Below are 20106 nucleotides of genomic sequence, written 5' to 3'. Positions count from 1 at the left end.
AACAAACTTATTATTATTCATCGAATTCTAATAAACAATCGATTAAGATCAGCAGTTAATTGTTCCTGTACAATGTGTGTAGGGAAATCTGTCGCATTAATGCATAAATGTAAGAAAGAATTAAATATAAAGAAAAGATAACTTATATTTGAAACCAGTTCTGATTAAATATTCACCGACATGATGTAATAAATTTAGTTATTTAATAACTAAGTATGCCTACTTGGTATCACTTGAGATGTTTCCTCAAGGCTGTCTCAAATGTTTTTCAATTTTATTTTCTGCTCTACATATTTCGCTTACTCATCAAGTAACATTTAATCTTCAATATTTCATTTGTAAGCTCAATTTCATGCGGCTACATTATCTTTACCTTAACGCGATCAAGTTGATGCTAATTATTATTCGACTAATAAAGAATGTGGTTTGTGAACAAGACAAAATATAATTTCCAGATTTAATATCCCATCAGCATTGATGAGATTCTATTGACGAGTGTGTCCAATTCAAGGTAAGGGAGACTACTTTAAATAATTCTAAGGATTAGTTAGATAGAGCAGCAAATGAGAACAGATAGATATATATTTTTTTAATTCATTTTATTGACAAATGATCTGGAAAAAATTCGATGGCTTCGGCATAAAATTAATTAAAGTCACGTAAGTGACAATATCATGTTTTCCGGGCTGACTTTGTATCTATGACGAGTGTTTAGGCAGTAATGAGATGAGGAATTCCAGCTGCATAGACTGAGTAGGCGAAAGGTGAGATTGGATGTGTCTTGAGAACAACTGGGGCTGTGTATGGTGAGATGTGAACAGCATGTGGTGCAGCAATGTATGAAGAATGAACGGCAATTGTACTTGGGGCAACGACTGTTTCAGTTTCGTCTCCTGATGATCGAGATTTGGCTTCTTCATGTGCTTTAAGATGTTCAGCCTTTGCTGCTTTGACTTCTTCGGTATCTTCAACTGGTTCTGGAGCTTTCAATGGAGCTGCTTCTTCTTCAGTAGTTTCATCATTTCCAGCTTTTCTTAAAGCTTCCAAATGTTCGATTTTAGCTGACTTGACTTCTGGTGTATCTTCAACTGGCTCTGGTGCTTTTGCGTTGTCGACTGGTGGAGTTGGCAAATTTGTGGCAGCAACACGGAATCCAAGAGCATCAGCAACATAGTTTACAGTTTGCAATTTACTTTCAGCATCAACATATGAGTATGATCCTTGAGTAATTCCATCGAGAGTTTTGATTTCTGACTTTGCACTTGGACCTCCTTGATATCCATATGAGTAATCACCAAGTCCTGATTGAGCGTGCCATTGTGAGATTGCAGGAACTGGTTGATATACAGCATTATATGCAATTGGTGCATGGATTAAAGTTGCTGGTGCTGCACATGCACTCATCACTGAGGCAACGAAAATAACTAAGCACTTCATTATTAATTGTCAAGTTACTAATTGCTCCGATTGAAGTCAAGAAATGATCTGATTCTTAAACTTCCAAATTGGATCTATTTATACGTGGTGATCAGCAATCGAATTGTTGTTACACACCATCTAAATAAATCTCACTTACTTGTTTTAATCTAATTTAAATTATACTTTATTGAGATAAATAAGTAAATATTATAGAAGAGACAACACATACACTTACATATATGCTAAATAATACCGATCGATCGTCTGTTGAGATGCTGAAATTGATCAAAACTTACTTTTGATGAAACATTCAAGTTTAAGGGAAGTAAGTTTTTTTTATGTGGGAACTAAACATGTGTTAGCACATGCTGGAATATACGAGAAAATAAATTTAATTCAAGAATATTCAGTTTCTGACTTAATTATTTCAACTTATTGCTTTATCCTTACAAATTAACATTGTTGACATTTCTAGATCATTGCATAATACTTCATTTAATTAATTCAATTGATATTTCAAACAATTTGACAACGCTTAGGTGTTCATACTTATATAATTTACACTTAGCAGCATTGAAAGAAATTTTAAGAATCTGTTTAAAAACCGTTAGTGTCACATGGTCACATTTTTTTTGAAAATTTGAAATCAGAGGGGCATGCGATGAATTTTTCATTCCATTGCCCCTTTGAGATTGCTACAAAGTTTCTTAAAAATAATCAGCTATGAAAGAACAAAACGCTTTTTATCTCCAGTTATCAACAAACTATCGTACTAACAAATTTGATATAATCACAATAGTGTCTTCAACTTGACATTACAAAATAAACATTCAAATTAAAAGCTAAAAGAAAATTTTAAACTTGAGAGTTTTCCTACCTAAATAGTTCCGGTGTGTAATTGACGTTTCAAAAAGCCAATATCAGGTAATTATTACTTAATTTGACTTTTAAAATTATTTCTATTAAGTTTCAATACATAAATTGAAAAGATCCAGCGATCCTAAAGCGAAACTAACTTGATACATTTTAATCACTACCAAGCCAGACAAAGTGCTTTACAGTCGCGCATTTTCCAAAAGCCAAAACATGTGATAATAAGATCATCCTGAAGTTCATAATTAAAAAATAGGAAAATTGTTGGAAAATTAAGTTAATCTTAATTTATTTACCGTTGTAGATGGAACTCTTCGTGTATGGCGGTGTAGCAAGCGTGATTGCTGAATTTTCCACGTTTCCATTAGACACAACAAAGACTCGATTGCAAATTCAGGAGAAAAATATCAAATACAAAAACTTTTTCGACTGTGGGTTGCAGATTTACAGAAATGAAGGAGTTAAGGCATTGTATTCAGGCATTATGCCTGCAATTCTACGTCAATCAGTTTATGGAACTCTGAAATTTGGAACATATTACACCCTTAAACAGTTCATTGTTTCAAACGTTTATCATGACGAGAAATTTGCAAGTGAGAATATGCTGATAAATATATCCTGTGCAGCAATTAGTGGAGCTATGTCATCTGCGATTGCTAATCCTACGGATGTTCTTAAAGTGAGAATGCAAATTCATGGAAAAGGAACTAATCAGATTCCATTGCATAGATGTTTTTACGAAGTTTACTACACCGAGGGCATTCGTGGATTATACAGAGGAGTCAGCCAAACAAGTCAAAGGGCAGCTACAATTGCGGCAGTTGAACTTCCTGTTTATGACTTGTGTAAACACTTGTTATTAGATCGTATTGGTGATCAGCCAGCCAATCATTTCATCTCGGCATTTATTGCATCATTACTTGCAGCTATCACGTCAAATCCAATTGATGTCGTCAGGACAAGGTTGATGAATCAACGGAAAATATTCAGATCTTACGGACAGACCTCTGTAACTCATTCAACTGCTTATTTTACGAATTCAGTTGAGTGCTTAAGTAGCATTTTGAGAAATGAAGGAATTATGGCACTTTATAAAGGTTTCGTTCCTGCTTTCTTAAGAATGGGACCGTGGAATTGGTGCTTTTTCTTAGTCTATGAGAAATTAAAGACGTTGTGATCTCGTGTATAGGATTGATAATTTATTGTTCATTTATAATTTGAAATTTCTAGTAGTATTTTAACCATTTTGAGACATGTTTTCCTTAAAAAGTATGATACGCATAAAATTTATAACTTTTGCACATTGTTACATTGAATCATCAATCATAATGTAAGGAGTCATTCATCAACAAATAGATCCAAATAGTAGAAATTAATCTATTTATGTTGTTAATTAATTTATGAAATAAAACGAGTGAAATCTTGACCTACTTAGTTATTTTTATTCCATTAATTCTTTCAGTCTAATCATTTTAATTTTTAACGGAAAAATAAAATTTGAATTTAAATTTAAAAAAATATCGAACAACGTGCAAGAAAAATTTTCTGAGAAAATTGAATTTTATCCAATTTTATTTAATTAACTATTAATTAAAGCAATAATAAGCTATTAAATACGCAGTAAGCGTAAACTAAATGATTTCCCACGCGTCGATAAGTAAGTATTAGTCAAAATCAGGATTCTCAATTAATTTATTCAAAGATTCAGAAAATTTTAAAATAAAATCATAATTTATTGCATGCCTTTAACATAAGCAACATAGTTTTTAAAATACTATGATTCCGTTTTGAACTTGCTATTTGAAGTTCAAACTGAAAAAAGTATACTTTATACACATAAACATTGTGAAAAAAATTATAAAATCATTCAATTTTTTTTTCTTTTCAAGATATAGGAGTTCGTACTATGATTTTGCGTTTGGCACCGAACAGATCGTGTTTGTCATTCATTAAGCGCACAATGAGCAATTCGGTAAGAAGGAAATATAAAATTTCACTTTAGTGCATTTTTTGAAGGCATTTAACTTTCTTTTGTAATATTTTTCAGAAAGCTTTAGTGATTGGAATTAATTTGAAGCAATCTAAAGAAGATGATAAGAGGAAGGATATTGAATTATCGTCTTGTGCTAAGGAATTAAATGAGAAGTCAAATGGAGCACTTTTAAAGGCCATTAATTCGTAAGTTTTCTTTTTTTTGCCGCTCTCTCTTTCTCTTGTTTATATTTTTTCCTTCCTATACATCCATATGGCATACATGGGTTTCTACCTGTACTTTGTCAGTATATCCAATATGTTCTGATGGCTGGAAATCAAAAATAATAAATATTTTGACTTACTTGACATATTTAATTGGATATATAAAATTCTCACGCTGATTGACATATCAGCAAGTATGTTACTATGTTGCCAGCCTTAATCATGCAACAATGTATAAACTGATATATTTTATTGTTATTGCAACCACAATTCTATGTATTTCTTTCGTGATTAAATTTTTTGCAGTGCATTTTGCGATAAATTGTCTTCGGGAAAAGCTAGATTGTTGTTTGATGCAAACGTAGAAGATTATTGCGCAATTGCCGTAACAGCTTTAGATACAACAAAATGGGATAATCTCGATGGAATTAATGCAGACCATGAAGCAGTTCGGATCGCAGCATCAAGCGGAGTGAAAGCACTACAGTCACTTGTAAGTTCACCATAAAGGTCACCATCATAATAATTTATATTATTACATTATTAATATATCACACGACTTTATTATGTATGCATGAAAAGTTTCTCTCTATGTTTTTTCATTGCATTGTATCATCCATACTGAATGAGTCTTTCTTTATTCACATTATTCATTCGTAACAGAAACTCAATGATATTTATGTTGATGATCTTGGATGTGGAAAATCAGCCGCTGAAGGAAGTATCTTGGCCAGCTTTAAATTTCAACCATACAAGTCGAAAAAGACTGATATTCCTACAATTCATGCTGTAAAAGAATGTGATGGATGGAAGAAAGGTGCCATTTTAGCAAATGCTCAAAATTTCTGTAAAGTGTTAATGGATACGCCAGCCAATTTGATGACTCCGACTCTATTCTGTGAAATGGTGAAGGAAAAATTTAATGGCTTAGCGAACGTTGACATTCAGGTTCATGATGCTGAGTGGGCGAAGAAAGAGAAGATGAATTTATATTTATCTGTAACAAGTGGATCATCTGAGCCACCGAAATTCTTGGAAATTACATACACAGGAGATTCATCATCACCACAGGATTTAGCTGCTCTTGTCGGCAAAGGAATTACATTTGATTCAGGCGGAATCAGCTTGAAACCATCATCAAAGATGGATCAAATGAGAGGAGATATGGGTGGTGCTGCAAATGTCGTTAGTACTTTATGGGCTATTGCATCATTAAAAGTTCCCATCAATGTTAAAGCTTTCACACCATTATGTGAAAATATGCCAGGAAATTATGCCACAAAACCCGGTGATGTATTCTTCGGACGTAATGGAAAGAGCGTTTGTATTGACAATACAGATGCAGAGGGACGATTAATTTTAGCCGATGCTCTTAGCTACGCTTCAGAGTAAGTTCTTATCAAACTCTCATTTTGTTATTTATGTAATAAAATTTCTCATTTAATTGTAGCTTCAAGCCTCGCTTTATCTTAGATGTTGCAACGTTGACAGGCGCGGTAAGTACTACTTTCTGTAATAATCTGTCATAATCACAATTATCAAATTCAAGAGGATGATAAGAAGAATTTATTAACTTTATTATTGTTTTGTGTACCTTGATATGTAGATATATATTGGATAGAACAATTTAAAACAAGTATTGTAATTATTTTATATTAGGTACGAGTTGCTCTTGGAGATTGCGTGACAGCAATCTTTTCAAATTCTGATCCATTGTGGGAGTCAATTCAATCAGCAGGCAAAGAAACTGGCGATCGAGTATGGAGAATGCCATTGTATTCACACTATACCAGTCAATTGACAGATCATGATGCTTATGATTTGAATAATCTTGGTAAAGGAAAAGGTGCTGGATCATGCGTTGCAGCTGCTTTCTTGAGAGAATTTGTTCCCAAAAATACGCCTTGGATGCATGCCGATATTGCTGGTGTTATGTGCGAGACATCTGATCAAAGTTATGTTGGAACTGGTTCAGCAATGACTGGACGACCAGTTAGAACACTCATAGAATTTTTAATCCGTGAATCAAAGAAGTAAAAATAGTTACTTCGAGCATTTTAATTTGTAAAATATGAAAGTATAAAGTTTGTGTCCAAAACGGTTTTATCTTTTCTTTTTGCCAGTCCAAAGATTGTTTGTGTCTACAATTTATAGATAAGTCGAAGCATTGTTGATTGAGCAATAAAAACAGTTCATTCTTTTGTAAAACAATAATAAAATCAGAATCGTTTAATCAATACATTACAAGCCAGCTGAATGATCTTCTTTATTTTCATCATTTTATCATTTTTTTAACTTTTAATTTTTAACGAACCTTTTTAATTTTTAAATTAATTCAAATTTTTAAAGTTCGTTAATCAAAAATTTATTCACATTCAAAAAATTTTTAAAATCATTCATTACATTTCATCCTCTTTTATGTTTTTGTCTTATTGGATATAATTTTGAATGTAAGCATAAAATTTGATTAAGTGCAAACTAATAAGTAGGTTGTTATAATAATTAGAAGTAGAATGGAATGATTTCATTTATGCTTGATTTTTCTCGATTCATTAAAGTTTATTCTTGAAAAAATGCGGGAAGACAATGAAAATATAAATCCTAAAATTTCATCTCTTTTTTTTTATTTCTCCTTATTTTGCTTTTCATTCTTGTATTTCTTACAAAAGTATAATTTAAAATAATTGCTGTTTTTAACGGTCAAAAATTATTTGAATACTAAAACATTTGTAAGGTTTTTCTGTAAGTAACTGTTGTAAGGTTTTAATGTTTCGTTTAAGGAATTGTATGGTTCTGCTAAAACAAAATCAACTATTCTATTTTTCAACTCAAAGCCATACAAATTCTGTCGTTGTGCTACAAAGCCATACATATGTTTTCAAAGAATCATAAATTCAAATCTATTTTGACCGTTACAAATGCAATTATTTTCGCAAAAGTAGTATTAATAAATATTAAGTACAATACATTACTTCAATCGTCTCTTTTCCTTCAAAGTTTATTTCCTTCACTCAATTAAAAACAAGAACGCATCAAAGCATTTATCATCGTCATTATTGTTGAAAATTCCTTACAAATATTCGTGTCTTTGAGTGCACACACGCTATTAAATTCCATTTTTTTCATTAAATAAATAAAATATTTGAAAAAGTGTTTTTGCTCTTAGTTCATTTTGAAATGCACACAATTTTCTTGTCTTGTTATTTTTTTAATTATTAATTTAATAGTTTTAAGTTCTAATAAAAAACTAGAAATGGAGACTTTATTTCATGAAAAAATATTTTTTTTAAATTTATATATTGTAGTTCTATTAAATCTTTAAAAGATTTATTGTTCCGTATATGAGTAAACTTATAGTAAAAAAAAAATTAAAACAAAAAAATAATAATAATCACGAAGCTTTCCAAGCTTCTCTTTGAAAAATTTCACATTTTCACGTTTTTGTTTGTTATAAAGGAAAAATTAATATATATGTGTTGTATATATTTCTATCTACTTAAATCTTAAATGATTTATCAGGATATATATCATCTTTCATTATATTAGAAGTAGTCAATTTTAAAAAGTAAAATTTGCTTTCATACTTGATGATCACTATGATGTTCAGGCTCGTCCAATTTTCCTACTGTTGTTGATTCTTCTATTTTACACTTACAGCAGACAATACAAGGTGCGGCTACAATATAAAAAAAATATTTATTTGCATAGTTCAATGTTATGAATATGCAGAATATTTACCGAGAAGTAGAAGCGGAGAAGCAACTAACAGTAAAATCCCAAATCCTGCAAATATTCCAATTACTTGTGCACGATGCCAAACCACAGACGCCCGAGAATGTCCAAGCTTATTTTTACACGGTCCTTTGTCATAATGACGCAGTAGAAAATCATCCTAAAATAAGAATAATAAAAATCATAGATTAAATTATGAGTTACGTGCTGAATTGAGAATAAGCGTTAAAACAATTCTCAGCAATAATAAAAACAAATACGTATTAATACTTACATCTAAACTCGCTAAACAATACCAACAAAATACATGTTTGCAACGTTTACACATCATTTGAGCACAGCCTTCATCTTTTTCAATTGGAACAGCACACATGGGACAGTTCTTGATAAGATCATTATCAAACAGCATCATCGAGTCATTTCGGCTACCGAGACGTTTAGAATTTTCTTCGCATGTGATCGATGGATGCCACTAAAAAAAATTTATTTTGACATCTTCAATTCCTTTAATTCAATTAATTTAATTTGCTTGATGCTTACCGCTTTTTTGCAACTTGAACAAAATTCCAAATTACATGTTGGACATAGAACAGAACGAGGAAGTAACAATGTGGCAGTAGATGATGAAGGTTGCTGCTGAATTGCAGATTGAGATGAAGTTGAAGGCTTCTCGTTCGCGGGAATTACAGAACAAATTGTCTCACAGTTTCGATTTGGGCACCATAACCGATATTTATCAAGTTCCACTTCTATTGTTTTTACATTGATTGTGAGAAAAAAAAATATTAATAATTTATAGCTTCAATGTGGTTTTAATATTATAGACATACCTCTGTTAAGTCGATAACGGTGATGCTTGGCCACTAAGCTTGCAGTTGCAAGTTGAGAAATTTCATTAAGGGACACAATTCCTTGCGAATTACATAAAGCGTCGGGACATGATAGCTCATAAGCACCCTCAGAGATTTCAAATTCAACGTAAGCTCGCATGCACTGAATTATTGAATGGAACGAGAGACAATAAAAAAAGAGGAGAAACATGAATAAAAATCAATAATCGATATCACGTGGAGAATGCATACTTCTGTACAGAATGTGCAATTACATGATGCAATAGTTGTGAGCTTATCTTCATTGAAAAATTCACCAAGGCACAGTTTACACGTGAATTTTGTTGCTAGTATAGAGGAATTGGCTGTTATTGATGATGAATGATGTCCTTTAACTAATGACAGTTTAACACTGCTCGTATCGTAAGGCTCAATTGAATTAAAGTCATTTTCAATTAAATTATGATTACTGCCACAATCATCGTCGTCATCAACTACTACAATGTTTGATGTCGTCATTAAGAGATCCTCTTGAACTGTTGCTGAATTACGCTTTGTTCGATTTCCATTATTATTTTTAATATTATTATGATTATGATTACTATTATTACAAGTATTTTTTAAAACAAATGCACCATTCGTTAATGAATAATTGGAATCGCCTACGGCCGCCAATGATAAAAGACTAGAACAATGTGAACATTCTTGTATTTGTCGTACGTTTGTTGTGAATGATTGATTTAAATCGCAGTTGACATAACAGCTTTGACTATTTCTTAGTCGATTAAGTGGTCTAATCGGTTCCAACAAACTATTTATTGATTTCGAATGATTTCGGCGCGATGAAGTCGATATTAATGGCTCATCACTTGATAATGCCAATACTGTCTCACATTTCCTCATTCTATGACTATGATGACTGTGTGACATTGATACATTACCATTTAAATTTGCTAATAAGTTATTACAACTTGCACCCGCAATGCCAGAACTACCATCTTTTCGATGATTCAATAAAGGAACAACGGACCATAATTTTTGGTGTACCATCGCCAGCGATGTTGAATTGAGCGATGCAGTCGATTTATTTATCAGTCGATCCTTATTTAAGGATGTTATTGATCCACATCGACTTGACTTTTGTGGCAACAAATCATATGCCGATGGACTTTTTGACACTTTTTGTATTGAATTTGTTGTTGTTGTTGTCGTCGTCGTCGATGTTGGCGCCGCCGATGATGAGCGCTTTCCAACTAAACTTTTCAAAAATTGCTCGATTCTCCATCGCTTTGACGATGTATTTGTTGAACCTGTAGTTGTCGTGGTTGACGTAGAATTTTCAATTGAAGATGTTTTCATTATTACGTTATTAGATGTTGTATTGTCAGGTACATATTCATTATTAGGAATATTTAATATTGAAGATGCAACAATTGTTTTAATCTCTGCCAGATTGTTTTCGTCGTTTCTAGTTAATTGGGTTAATGGCTACAATGAGACAAAATAAAAGGAAAGTATACATGTAATAAGTTCTCAGATAAATCCAATTGCTCTTTCTCTCAGTTCTTTTCGAATAAATGCAATGCAATAAAATATAAATAAATATGATTTAGTATTTCAGTGTTGTTATTTTGCTATAGCTTAGTTATGTCTAAGTCTTTATGTGACTAAAGAGGGAATATAGCTCTAGATTTGCGAATCTAGTTTTAAAAGGAGAATTTTAAGGAACAAAAAGCCAGGTACACTCGTCAAACAGTCCTTTTTACCTCTTAACCCATAAAACGTGCAGGTATGGTGTAAAGTATGTATTTTCTTATCACTCAATATTTAAATCAACATATTGCTGAATTCTACCTTGACGTGACCTTGTCAAATTAACTCTAATCCCGATAAAATAGACACCGATAACAACACTGTGTACAAACAAAGAACAATAATTAGTTAATGTGATTTATACTTTTTCAATCAATGCCTGTCAGTAAATCTCGCACAATGAATTGTACATAAACACTCAATAATAATTTTTTTTTGTTTTGAATTTTGAAAAATATGTATATATATAGGAATATGATTAACTATTTTATGGGTATCGTATAACAATGAACGTTTTGTGGTGATGACTGACTCATTTTAATACTATTCTCTTGCTTTTTTTTGCTGATCACTATTACAAACTACTTACAAATCTCTTATTACATGTAATTTCTATTTCTTTTATAATTCACTTTGTCTTTACTTCCTCTACAGTTCAGTAATGATGTCAACAAAATAAATAATAAAATAAAAAAAATTGTGTGCAAAAAAAAAGAAGTGAAATTGTGAAATAACTGAGATGGAAAAAGAGACGTGATGGAGAAGAGATGAGATTTTTAAAAGAACTGAACACTATATTTATTTAGTATGCAAGTACTTAAGAGCAGAAAACGGTGAGTGAAAGAGATAGAGACAAGAGCGTAAGAATTTATAACGGGTTTCTCCTTTCTTCGAAGACGTAAGACGCGAAACAAATTATTGCACAAATGGTGCTGCTAACTTTTCCGCAATTCGAGAATCTAGAATTAGTTATTATTATTGGTTCTTAAGTTTAATCCTTTTAAAAGATTTGCATATGATTTTAGGGGTTCGTGAGCTAGTGAGGCTCTTAGCATTGCCATCATGATGATGAGAACATCCAATTTCAACTCAAAACTTCAGTTTAATGAATAAATCAAGAAATTCAATTATTCAAACCAAGGACCCCCTTTCTCTAGTATAGACAACTATGTTATACAATTTAGTCATATGATAAGACTGTATGGAGGGAAGATTAGAGAAGGGATTAAAAGCATCTACCTACTATAAATTGTATTCAAAAGTCTAAAACAAATTCAGTTTCTGGCTTGAAATCGTCTCGGATATTCCTCATACAAAAGGTATTATCAAGTCAACTTGAGCCATCAACATACTTGACTTCGAGCTCTGGTCTCAAAGAGCAGTAAGGGGTATAAAATAGCCATATTTAGCTCTAAGCAACATCCGAATGATCCCTAAATGGCAATACGTTAAAGCTACACGCAGAATTCCATCGGATCAGTAGAAAAACTCATTTCCTAGTTAAGCTCTTAGAAAGTGTGCAACTGCATATATGCATCGATAGTTCAATAACTTGTAGATAGTATTGGATAGTATGTAAATTTTAAAAATAGACGTGAAAAGTAAGAAAATTTCACTCGATGATCATGCATTTGACTGTATTAATTTACATCATTAAAATACTAGAAGAAATACTTGAAATGTTTCCTGTTCCTGCTTTTAGAATCTCCTTTATTTTCATTCCATTTATAGCAATTATTTAACTTTATTCTGAGTATAAATTCCTTATAGTTCTTTACTTTATTATTCCATAAATTTAACGCTGTAGGCTCAAAGGTGTGCTTACTTTAAATACTGGGGGGTCCTGCATATGCATTACTTCAAATTGGAATTTATGTCAAGGTATCAAGCAATAACAGAATATACATTGAAGACGCAGACCCCCGTCACAGTTGTCAGCATTTACGATGAACTTGAATGAGTTATCGACAAAAACAAAAAAAAAAGAGGAACAAACATTTTAAGTGCTAACATTACTGATCTCATTTCTCTTCATTATTCCCGCAAATAATAACTTTTTACTTGACTGTGCTGTGATGTATGTCAGTAATATGTTCAATGTAAATACGATGAGGGAGAGAGTGAGAGAAAGCATGTGAAAAATGAGATAAGGCAAGAATATTGATCAGATCTAATAAATTAATTAACATGAAGATACTAATTATAACCAGACCTCGACTTGAACAGGGAATTGAATTTTCTATGGACTTTATACAGCAATTATAGATATTGAAGAAAGCAAGGACTTTTAGTACTTACCGAGTTCTCCTGGAATTCCTCCTCTATTGCATTGGGATATCTCGTATCGTCATACCAAGAATGATGCCTGCTACGATTATCAAACTTATTGCTGGAAACTGCACTACTAACTGGCCACTGTAGGCTTTGTCGTTTCTTAAAACTTTCTTTTTTCAAGTCTTCATTCACATTTACTCCAGATGAATTTTGTTGTTGCTGATGCTGTTGTGTCTGTTGCTGTCTAGATTGTAAGCAATTTTTTCTTTGAAATATTAAGGTTGTGCCATTTTTTGAATGTAAATTTAGAAACTTTGTTGCTGTTTTTTGAATATTATCGTTATCATTTAGCTTTGCTATATTATTTGTATCAATTAACGGATGACTCTCCGTGCTCGTCAAGAGAAATTCATTAAAATTATTAACATTATTACCACCACTTAGAATATTATTATTATCACTTGAAACGCGCTTTAATTTATCATCATTTTTAGCGATAATTTTACTTCTTATCACTTGCTTTTTTATATTATTACTATGGTTGATTAACTTATTATACTGTTCCTTCTCAATGTTTTCAATCACACTACTATTAACATTATCAATAACATCCTCAGTTTCATTGCGATTTGAGTCATTCTTACGGTGATTGTGAGATCCAACAGATGTTGATAGTAGATGATTGTTGGATGGTGACTTAGAAGAAGTAAGTAGGATAGATTTCATACTTGATGAAAATATTTCTAGAGCATTTTGAACCGAAATTTTGGGTAATGGCCTGCAAGATTTTATAGAAATTAGACACTACTGATAAACAACAATCTCATATCAGCTCATATTACCATATTTTCTTTTTCTCAGACAGTACGAACGATAGTTAGACTAACTATTTCTGGTTTTACTCTATACGACAAAAAAAGAGAGAGAGAAAAGAAAAGTTTATAGAGTATAATTTGCAAGAAAGAAATTGGCGCTTTCATGCAAAACGGAATAAATAATAAACGTGAAATTATGGTAAAAAAGTCTCAGCTATAAGAGCACGCATTTGGATATTCACAAGGCACACTTATGATATTATCATCTCACTCAATGGTTCTCAAATGATTAGTGAGTGGCTGGTGAAAGCATAAGAGATTTTGACTAATTTTTCACAGCACTTAATTGAATTTATGAAGTAGGAATGTCAATTCGTTAGAACCTTACAAATACTTTTCAAAAGAAATTGTAAGGTTTTGTAATTTAATAATGTATATTTATTTGAAAACCATACAAATGCGTTCAACGGAAATTATACGGTTTTGAAACTCAGTTGGTCAGATTGTCAACACTTTTCATTAGCGGAAAATGAGCAAAAAAGAAAATAGATTTGAAAGCTGAACGAGTTGAAACAGGTAAAATCAAGACTCATTTTTATGAAATGTCATGCATGAATTTATCATAGACTTGTGTTTATTTTTCATATGATATTAAATTTAGGTATATTACACCACTATTAAAATGCGTCATTTTTTGGCAATAATACTGTATGCTCATGAAAAAATAATTTTCAAGCCAGAATTGAGGATTGTTTAGATGCAACATGCATGGGTAAAATTGTAAATACACTATTAACTTCGATTTCTCTCACTCTCTCAATTTCTTTAGCTGTTTAGTTCATGAACCTTCTTTCCGTTTTGTCGAAAAACGACACCACCACTAAAATATACGTACGTAAACAAGTTTCTTTTTTTTCTGACTGCTCGTTACTGTACTATTGTTATTATGACAACATTAAAAAATATTTTCTTGAACTTCTTTTTCCTTCAAAACTAAATAATATTTGCCATAATTATTTCATTGAAATGGTCTTATTCTCAGTAAGTAACGTGATATACCACTTTGACTGTCTAACTGACTGGACTGGTCATACAAGAAGGAATGATTTGCGCTTTTAGCACAAACATCAAGTTAGTGATTATGGAATGGCCAAGAACATGAAAGTGTGAAAGACATCATTGTCGTCAAGTATTTACATAGAGAGCGAGTGCGAAAAAACGCAAATTAATAATAAAAAGCGTTGACAATCCTTACAAATTAAGTTTCAATTTCAAGTGTGTGTCATCCATTTCAATTGATTTCCATTAAATTAAAATAACAAATATTTGATCATATTCAAAACGTCATATATCTCCAATATAACGCGGTGTGTTAATTGAGTAACCTTGAGAGTTTTTATTCTAATTATTTTCTATATATTGGAATCTCTTAAAACTTTTTATTCTTATTTCTTTTTACTTGGGAATTTCTCAAAAAAACAATAAAAGTATTCTTGTTGTCTATCCGTAGCTCAAAAATGATATTTTCATTTGTTTCGTTCCTCTTGGACAAAATAATCTGCGGAATCAAGTCAAATAATTTATGCAAACTACATCAAAAATTGATTCTTTCCATAATTAGGTATCAATATTTTTGTGCGTATGGATTCCTTTTAATCTACTTGATTTAATCATTTTACAACTGTTGTTAATGGAAAATCACAGTTTTTCACTAATTCACTTGTCAAATCCCGTGAAAATCACCTTAAACTGTAAATTGTTTTCCATTTCTAAAATTTTATCACGAAAAATGGAAACTTTTTCAGCAAATCCACTATTTTGGAGTTTAATTATGTTATATTCCACTTGTGCTACTTAAGCCACTTACTCTTATCTATTATACACTTCATTTTGCATAATTCTTCATGATTTAATGCTTAAACACTATTTAATCGAACTTAAATGAAAATTTTCGACGAGAACTGTACGTGTGTGCGTGACTACTCAGTATTCAAATCTCCTGTTTCCGTTAATGCTATTCCACAAGTAGTTTTGTTTTGTTGACATTTTCATACCATCTCAATACCAATGCTTACTATAGATAAAACTATTTAAATGATTCAACACTTCCTAGATAATTGATTATAATTCTGAAAAAACCGTTAAAAATTTAAATTTGAATCAAGACACCGTTGAAAATTCCAAAAAAAAAAAATTAATTTAGAACCGTTAAATTTTCAGTTTTCAATTATACTGCAATTAAACAAATATATGCTTTACTGTACAAGTTCACATGAATTTAGGGCCACAATAAGAAATTAAATTTTTGTGAAACACGAATCGCACATCATGTGCGGCACCTGTTCATACTTCGAATAGCCGTTAAACTTACTTTGCTGAAACCAAAACAATAAAGGAGTAAGACATAAAAGAGGTAAAGCTTAATTGATTTGATTAAATTTATCATATCTTTTTATTGTTATTTCAATTACAAGCTATGCAACAATTTTAATTATGTTTAAAAATCATTAAAATTAATAAGTTAAAAAAAAGATCTACCATGTCTTTGGCAGAGAAAATTGTCCCATTCGTCGGTGGATGTCGACTGCTCTTACTGCAAAATGATACTTTTGACCTATAAAGTTAAAACCTGAGAGATTAAAATTTGACTTAAATTAGAATTTAATATTGATTTATACCTTCTTGAAATTGAGTTAGTGTGACTGCCATTGGAAGCAAAAGTGCTTTTACATCGCCAACATGTTTCCACGATTCGGTAGTTGGAACGGATCTTGTCTCTTCATACGCATATATCTGATAGCTATGAATTTCTGCATGCTCAGGAGTTAGTGTATCAACAGTCCATGAAACAATGATTCCATTTTGAACATTGTTAATTTTGATTGTTGGCCTCGGAGGAATTTTCTTCATCGATGGATGATTCTGTTGCACTGGGGTTTGAGGAAGTGGTGCTGGATGTCGCGAAAGTCCTTCTAAAAAATTATTCAATCTCAATTAAATAATCTAGGCATTTGAAAAATCAATTTTATTCTTACGTCTATTCAAAATATTTGGCGATGGTCCTCTGACCGCTGACATGGGTCGCATTAAACCTCTTGGTGACATAAAACTATTCTTTTGTATGGCTACTAATGCTGGGGGTTGTTGAGTCATCATTGATAATGGTGTATCATCTTCGTCTGTCAAGTCTATACTTTGTGTTGAACTCAAATGACTCCTTTCCATGCTATATAGAAGTATCAATTATTTAAAAACCATTTTAAGGCACAAATTTGAGAAATACAATACCTTTGAGTTTTAGCCATTCCGTTCGGTGTTGGTTTTGTAGATGTGGGAGAGCTTACAGTGTCAGATTTAATGACTTTTGTTCGAATTTTTTGTTCAATAGTCGCTTCCTGTTTCTCAAGTGATGCTTTTTCTTTCTCCGATAATGGAGGCCTCATTGGCGTGATGATTTTGTTTGACTTCTTTCGTTTTGCTTCTGCTTCCTTTTCACTCAGATCAGAATCATTTGGTCTCTTGGCTGTAGGTTTGTTTGTTGTTGATGTTACTTTCTGTTTGAGATTATTGCTGTTATTACTATTATGTGGCTGATAAACTTGAAGTCCAACTGCTCGTGTGATTTTAACAGGTGTTATGGGCTGATCGGGTCTTTCTTTCAAATCTTTAACTATTCGTTTATGAATCATGTCCAAATCATTGTATTGTTTTGTGATGGATTGAATTCTCTGCTTTAAATTATCAATTATTTCATCCTGTTTTTCACATTTTGTACGAAGTTCTGTAGATTCTGAACGAAAAACTATCGATTCTGTTATTTTTTCAAGCAGTAGCTCTTCCAAATCTGATCGTGATAATTTTCCAATTGAAGAAGCGAATTTTCTCATAAAATTTAATTTCACGTTGACTTCCTCTTTTTTAATAGTCTCAATAACAATTTCTTTAGGTTTTTCTTCCTCCTTCATTTCTTCTTGTGAACTTGATTCAGTTGTTTCTACAGTTTTTAATGATTCAGCACTTTCTGATTCTGTAGGACATTCAGAACTCTCATCAACTTCCATTTTTTCTTCATCTACTTCCATTTTCTCCTCATCTACTGATTTACTCTCTGGAACTTTAAAATTTTCTTCTTCATTTGTAGATTGTGCCTCAATCTGATCATTTTGGTCTGATTCGATAGTTTCTTGAGTATTTTGTTCATTGTCATCATTTTTTATTGACGACTGAGATGAGCCTGTTTCCTCTAAATTGATAATATCATCTTTAGGTTTTTCCTTTTCAGACTGCTCATTTTGCACTTCTGTATCTTTTTGCTCATCTTCTTCCTCCTTATTTTTTTCACTCTCACTAGATTCTTCCTCATTCGAATCCTCTTGATTAGATCCAGTATCATTTGATAACTGTTCATCTTGGATAATTGCTGGAGATTCACATAATTCTAATAAAAGTTCATTTGATTCTTCTCTTGTTAGTTCTGCTGGTTTTGTTGGCTGTTGAGGTGTCTGCTCCTTTTTCTCTGTCGATATTACTTCTGTCTCGTCCTTATTTTCGTCAATTTTTACACTAGAAGATTCTCCATTCTGTATTGAGCTTAAAATTTCCTCGAATTCGTTATTTACTTCAGTATTTTGATTATCATCATCAAGTCCTCTAAGTAAATCATTTTCAGATTTTTCATCAAGAATAGGTTCTACATCATTACTTTTAATGTCATCTTTTTCATCCCCTTTTAGAAGCGTTTCTTCTTCTTTTAACAACTTTTCAATATCCTCAAGTGATGTTTCCTGTATATCCGCTTCATCGACATTTTCTTTTTCATCAAGAGAAATTTTCTTTGGAGATAGTGGCTCATTGACACTTTTTGGAACCAATATAGACTCGGCATTTATTGCCTCGTCAAGTTTCTTTAAAAAATCTTCATCTTCATTATCAACTGTTTCCTTATTTTGACCTAAAATAAAAATTTATGGAGAATTAAATTAATGTCAATAAATTATGAAGGGGTCCTAATTTTGCATAATTGCTTCAAAAACAATAGAAATGAGGACAATGAAACAGTACAACAGTATTGATTTTTCAGAAGCATTCAAATGTTTCAAATATAATAATTTTATAAATGATTCAAAATTGACAAAATTACATTAAAGTTTAAAAGCTTTCAAAGAAATAAATATTGATAAATACCTAGACAGACATTAAAATGAGAACAAAGCAATATTTCTCAGAAACAAAAATATAAAAACTTCCGTCAAAACATTAAATAATCGAATTCGTATTTAGGGTAAAATCTCGTATTTATACACAGTAGGCGACTGACAGAAAAGTAAAGAGAACAAAATGAAATTTATTCTGGGAGTAATTAAGAAGCATCCGATAAATTAGCAAGTACTATTTTTGATTAAGAAATAAGAATAAAAGTAATTTGCAGCACAAAAAAAATCATTAATAGGGTAGAATCTTATGTTTTTGATCATGAGCAATGTGTAGCGCTCCGAAAATTGACGAAAATTTCCGAAGTCTAATGACAGCAAAAATCAATTATTTTCATTAACTAATGACATAGAAATAACAATATTAGGAACAAATTGTAGAGAACAAGTACTGAAAAGTTTGAGAAACGAGGTACGTAAAGTATAGCAACTTTTATGAAACGATACATGCATCGCGCATAAGTCGGATTTATATATAATGGATGAATGCCATGTCTTCTTCTTATTCTCGCTTAATATTTTTAACTTTAGCCTTAAGTTTGCTTGTTTCTAGTTAGCTATTTAGGTCAAATTAGATTGAGTCAAGACTAGTGAATTGAGTGGCATATAGGAAAAGTAGGTTTTTGACAAAATACCCAGATCTGTTCGCGATGTACAGAAGAATGTTTATAATATATTTTTCTCTCAATTACCTCCATCCTCGGCATCAAAGAATTGATCATTAATAGTCGGTGATAATAATTGTTTCTCGCATGATTCTTGAATTTCCATTGTTTCTGCCATTTCCTAGTTATTTAACAAATTTGCCGAAAATTCAACATAAATTTTACCAATACTAATGCAATTTTTCACTCAATCAAATATTTTTTATTAATTCACTTTTTCTTCTTAACTATTAGTTTATTAAATAAGACTTTATATTATCCTTACACTAAATGACTTGATGCATCGATATTTACGTAATTAAACTTTCTTAAGGAATGATTTCCTTAGAAACTATTTATTTAAAAATTTTTAGCAGCCTTTTATTTTGCACGCACACTAACGAATGCTAATGTGTACAACACGAGTGAGGCGCGAAGATGGAAATTCACTCTAATATTCAAAGTTACTTGGGTATGGTGCTACAAACTTTATTTTATGGATAAAATTTTACAAAATTTG

General features: G+C 31.5%; 5 protein-coding genes and 1 long non-coding RNA gene across 7 annotated transcripts; 3 read left to right on the top strand and 3 right to left on the bottom strand.

The window, feature by feature from the left end:
* Nucleotides 1–580: 580 nt before the first annotated feature.
* Nucleotides 581–1493, bottom strand: LOC139094756 (cuticle protein 7-like). Its single transcript, XM_070645927.1, has one exon. It carries the CDS (start codon nt 1435–1437, stop codon nt 712–714), a length of 726 nt encoding a protein of 241 aa, XP_070502028.1. The 5' UTR covers nt 1438–1493; the 3' UTR covers nt 581–711.
* A 1005-nt stretch (nt 1494–2498) lies between these two features.
* On the top strand, nt 2499–3718 carry Bmcp (uncoupling protein Bmcp mitochondrial). The gene has a single exon (XM_070645624.1). It carries the CDS (start codon nt 2597–2599, stop codon nt 3467–3469), a length of 873 nt encoding a protein of 290 aa, XP_070501725.1. The 5' UTR covers nt 2499–2596; the 3' UTR covers nt 3470–3718.
* A 386-nt stretch (nt 3719–4104) lies between these two features.
* Nucleotides 4105–6739, top strand: LOC139094734 (cytosol aminopeptidase-like). Its single transcript, XM_070645898.1, has 6 exons — nt 4105–4264; nt 4340–4470; nt 4795–4981; nt 5152–5876; nt 5939–5984; nt 6148–6739. The coding sequence occupies exons 1-6, from the start codon at nt 4199–4201 to the stop codon at nt 6523–6525; spliced, it is 1533 nt and encodes a 510-aa protein (XP_070501999.1). The 5' UTR covers nt 4105–4198; the 3' UTR covers nt 6526–6739.
* A 712-nt stretch (nt 6740–7451) lies between these two features.
* LOC139094733 (E3 ubiquitin-protein ligase DDB_G0292642) lies at nt 7452–15718 on the bottom strand. Of its 2 annotated transcripts, none has more exons than XM_070645896.1 (9): nt 15600–15718; nt 13760–13820; nt 12942–13695; nt 9303–10538; nt 9051–9213; nt 8761–8969; nt 8495–8692; nt 8227–8380; nt 7452–8164 (listed from the first exon to the last, which is right to left on the bottom strand). In XM_070645896.1, the coding sequence occupies exons 3-9, from the start codon at nt 13641–13643 to the stop codon at nt 8067–8069; spliced, it is 2760 nt and encodes a 919-aa protein (XP_070501997.1). In that variant the 5' UTR covers nt 13644–13695; nt 13760–13820; nt 15600–15718; the 3' UTR covers nt 7452–8066. The 2 variants fall into 2 exon arrangements, with proteins under 2 accessions (XP_070501997.1, XP_070501998.1); XM_070645897.1 differs by having other exon boundaries at nt 15476–15617.
* LOC139094735 (uncharacterized) lies at nt 11041–12316 on the top strand. The gene is made up of 2 exons (XR_011544792.1): nt 11041–11476; nt 11669–12316. It is a non-coding gene; the product is annotated as an uncharacterized lncRNA (long non-coding RNA).
* Nucleotides 15719–16156: 438 nt separating the features above from the next.
* LOC139094679 (enolase-phosphatase E1-like) lies at nt 16157–19959 on the bottom strand. The gene is made up of 6 exons (XM_070645811.1): nt 19873–19959; nt 19635–19728; nt 17021–18683; nt 16768–16958; nt 16411–16704; nt 16157–16346 (listed from the first exon to the last, which is right to left on the bottom strand). The coding sequence occupies exons 2-6, from the start codon at nt 19723–19725 to the stop codon at nt 16267–16269; spliced, it is 2319 nt and encodes a 772-aa protein (XP_070501912.1). The 5' UTR covers nt 19726–19728; nt 19873–19959; the 3' UTR covers nt 16157–16266.
* Nucleotides 19960–20106: the final 147 nt, after the last annotated feature.

Source organism: Chironomus tepperi, unplaced genomic scaffold (genome assembly GCF_022539635.2).
Source record: "Chironomus tepperi strain 1889 unplaced genomic scaffold, CSIRO-AGI_Ctep_v1 contig_354, whole genome shotgun sequence".
Taxonomy (NCBI): Eukaryota; Metazoa; Arthropoda; class Insecta; order Diptera; family Chironomidae; genus Chironomus; species Chironomus tepperi.
Note: the sequence above shows the minus strand (reverse complement) of the source record. Positions and strands in the feature narration are given on the sequence as shown.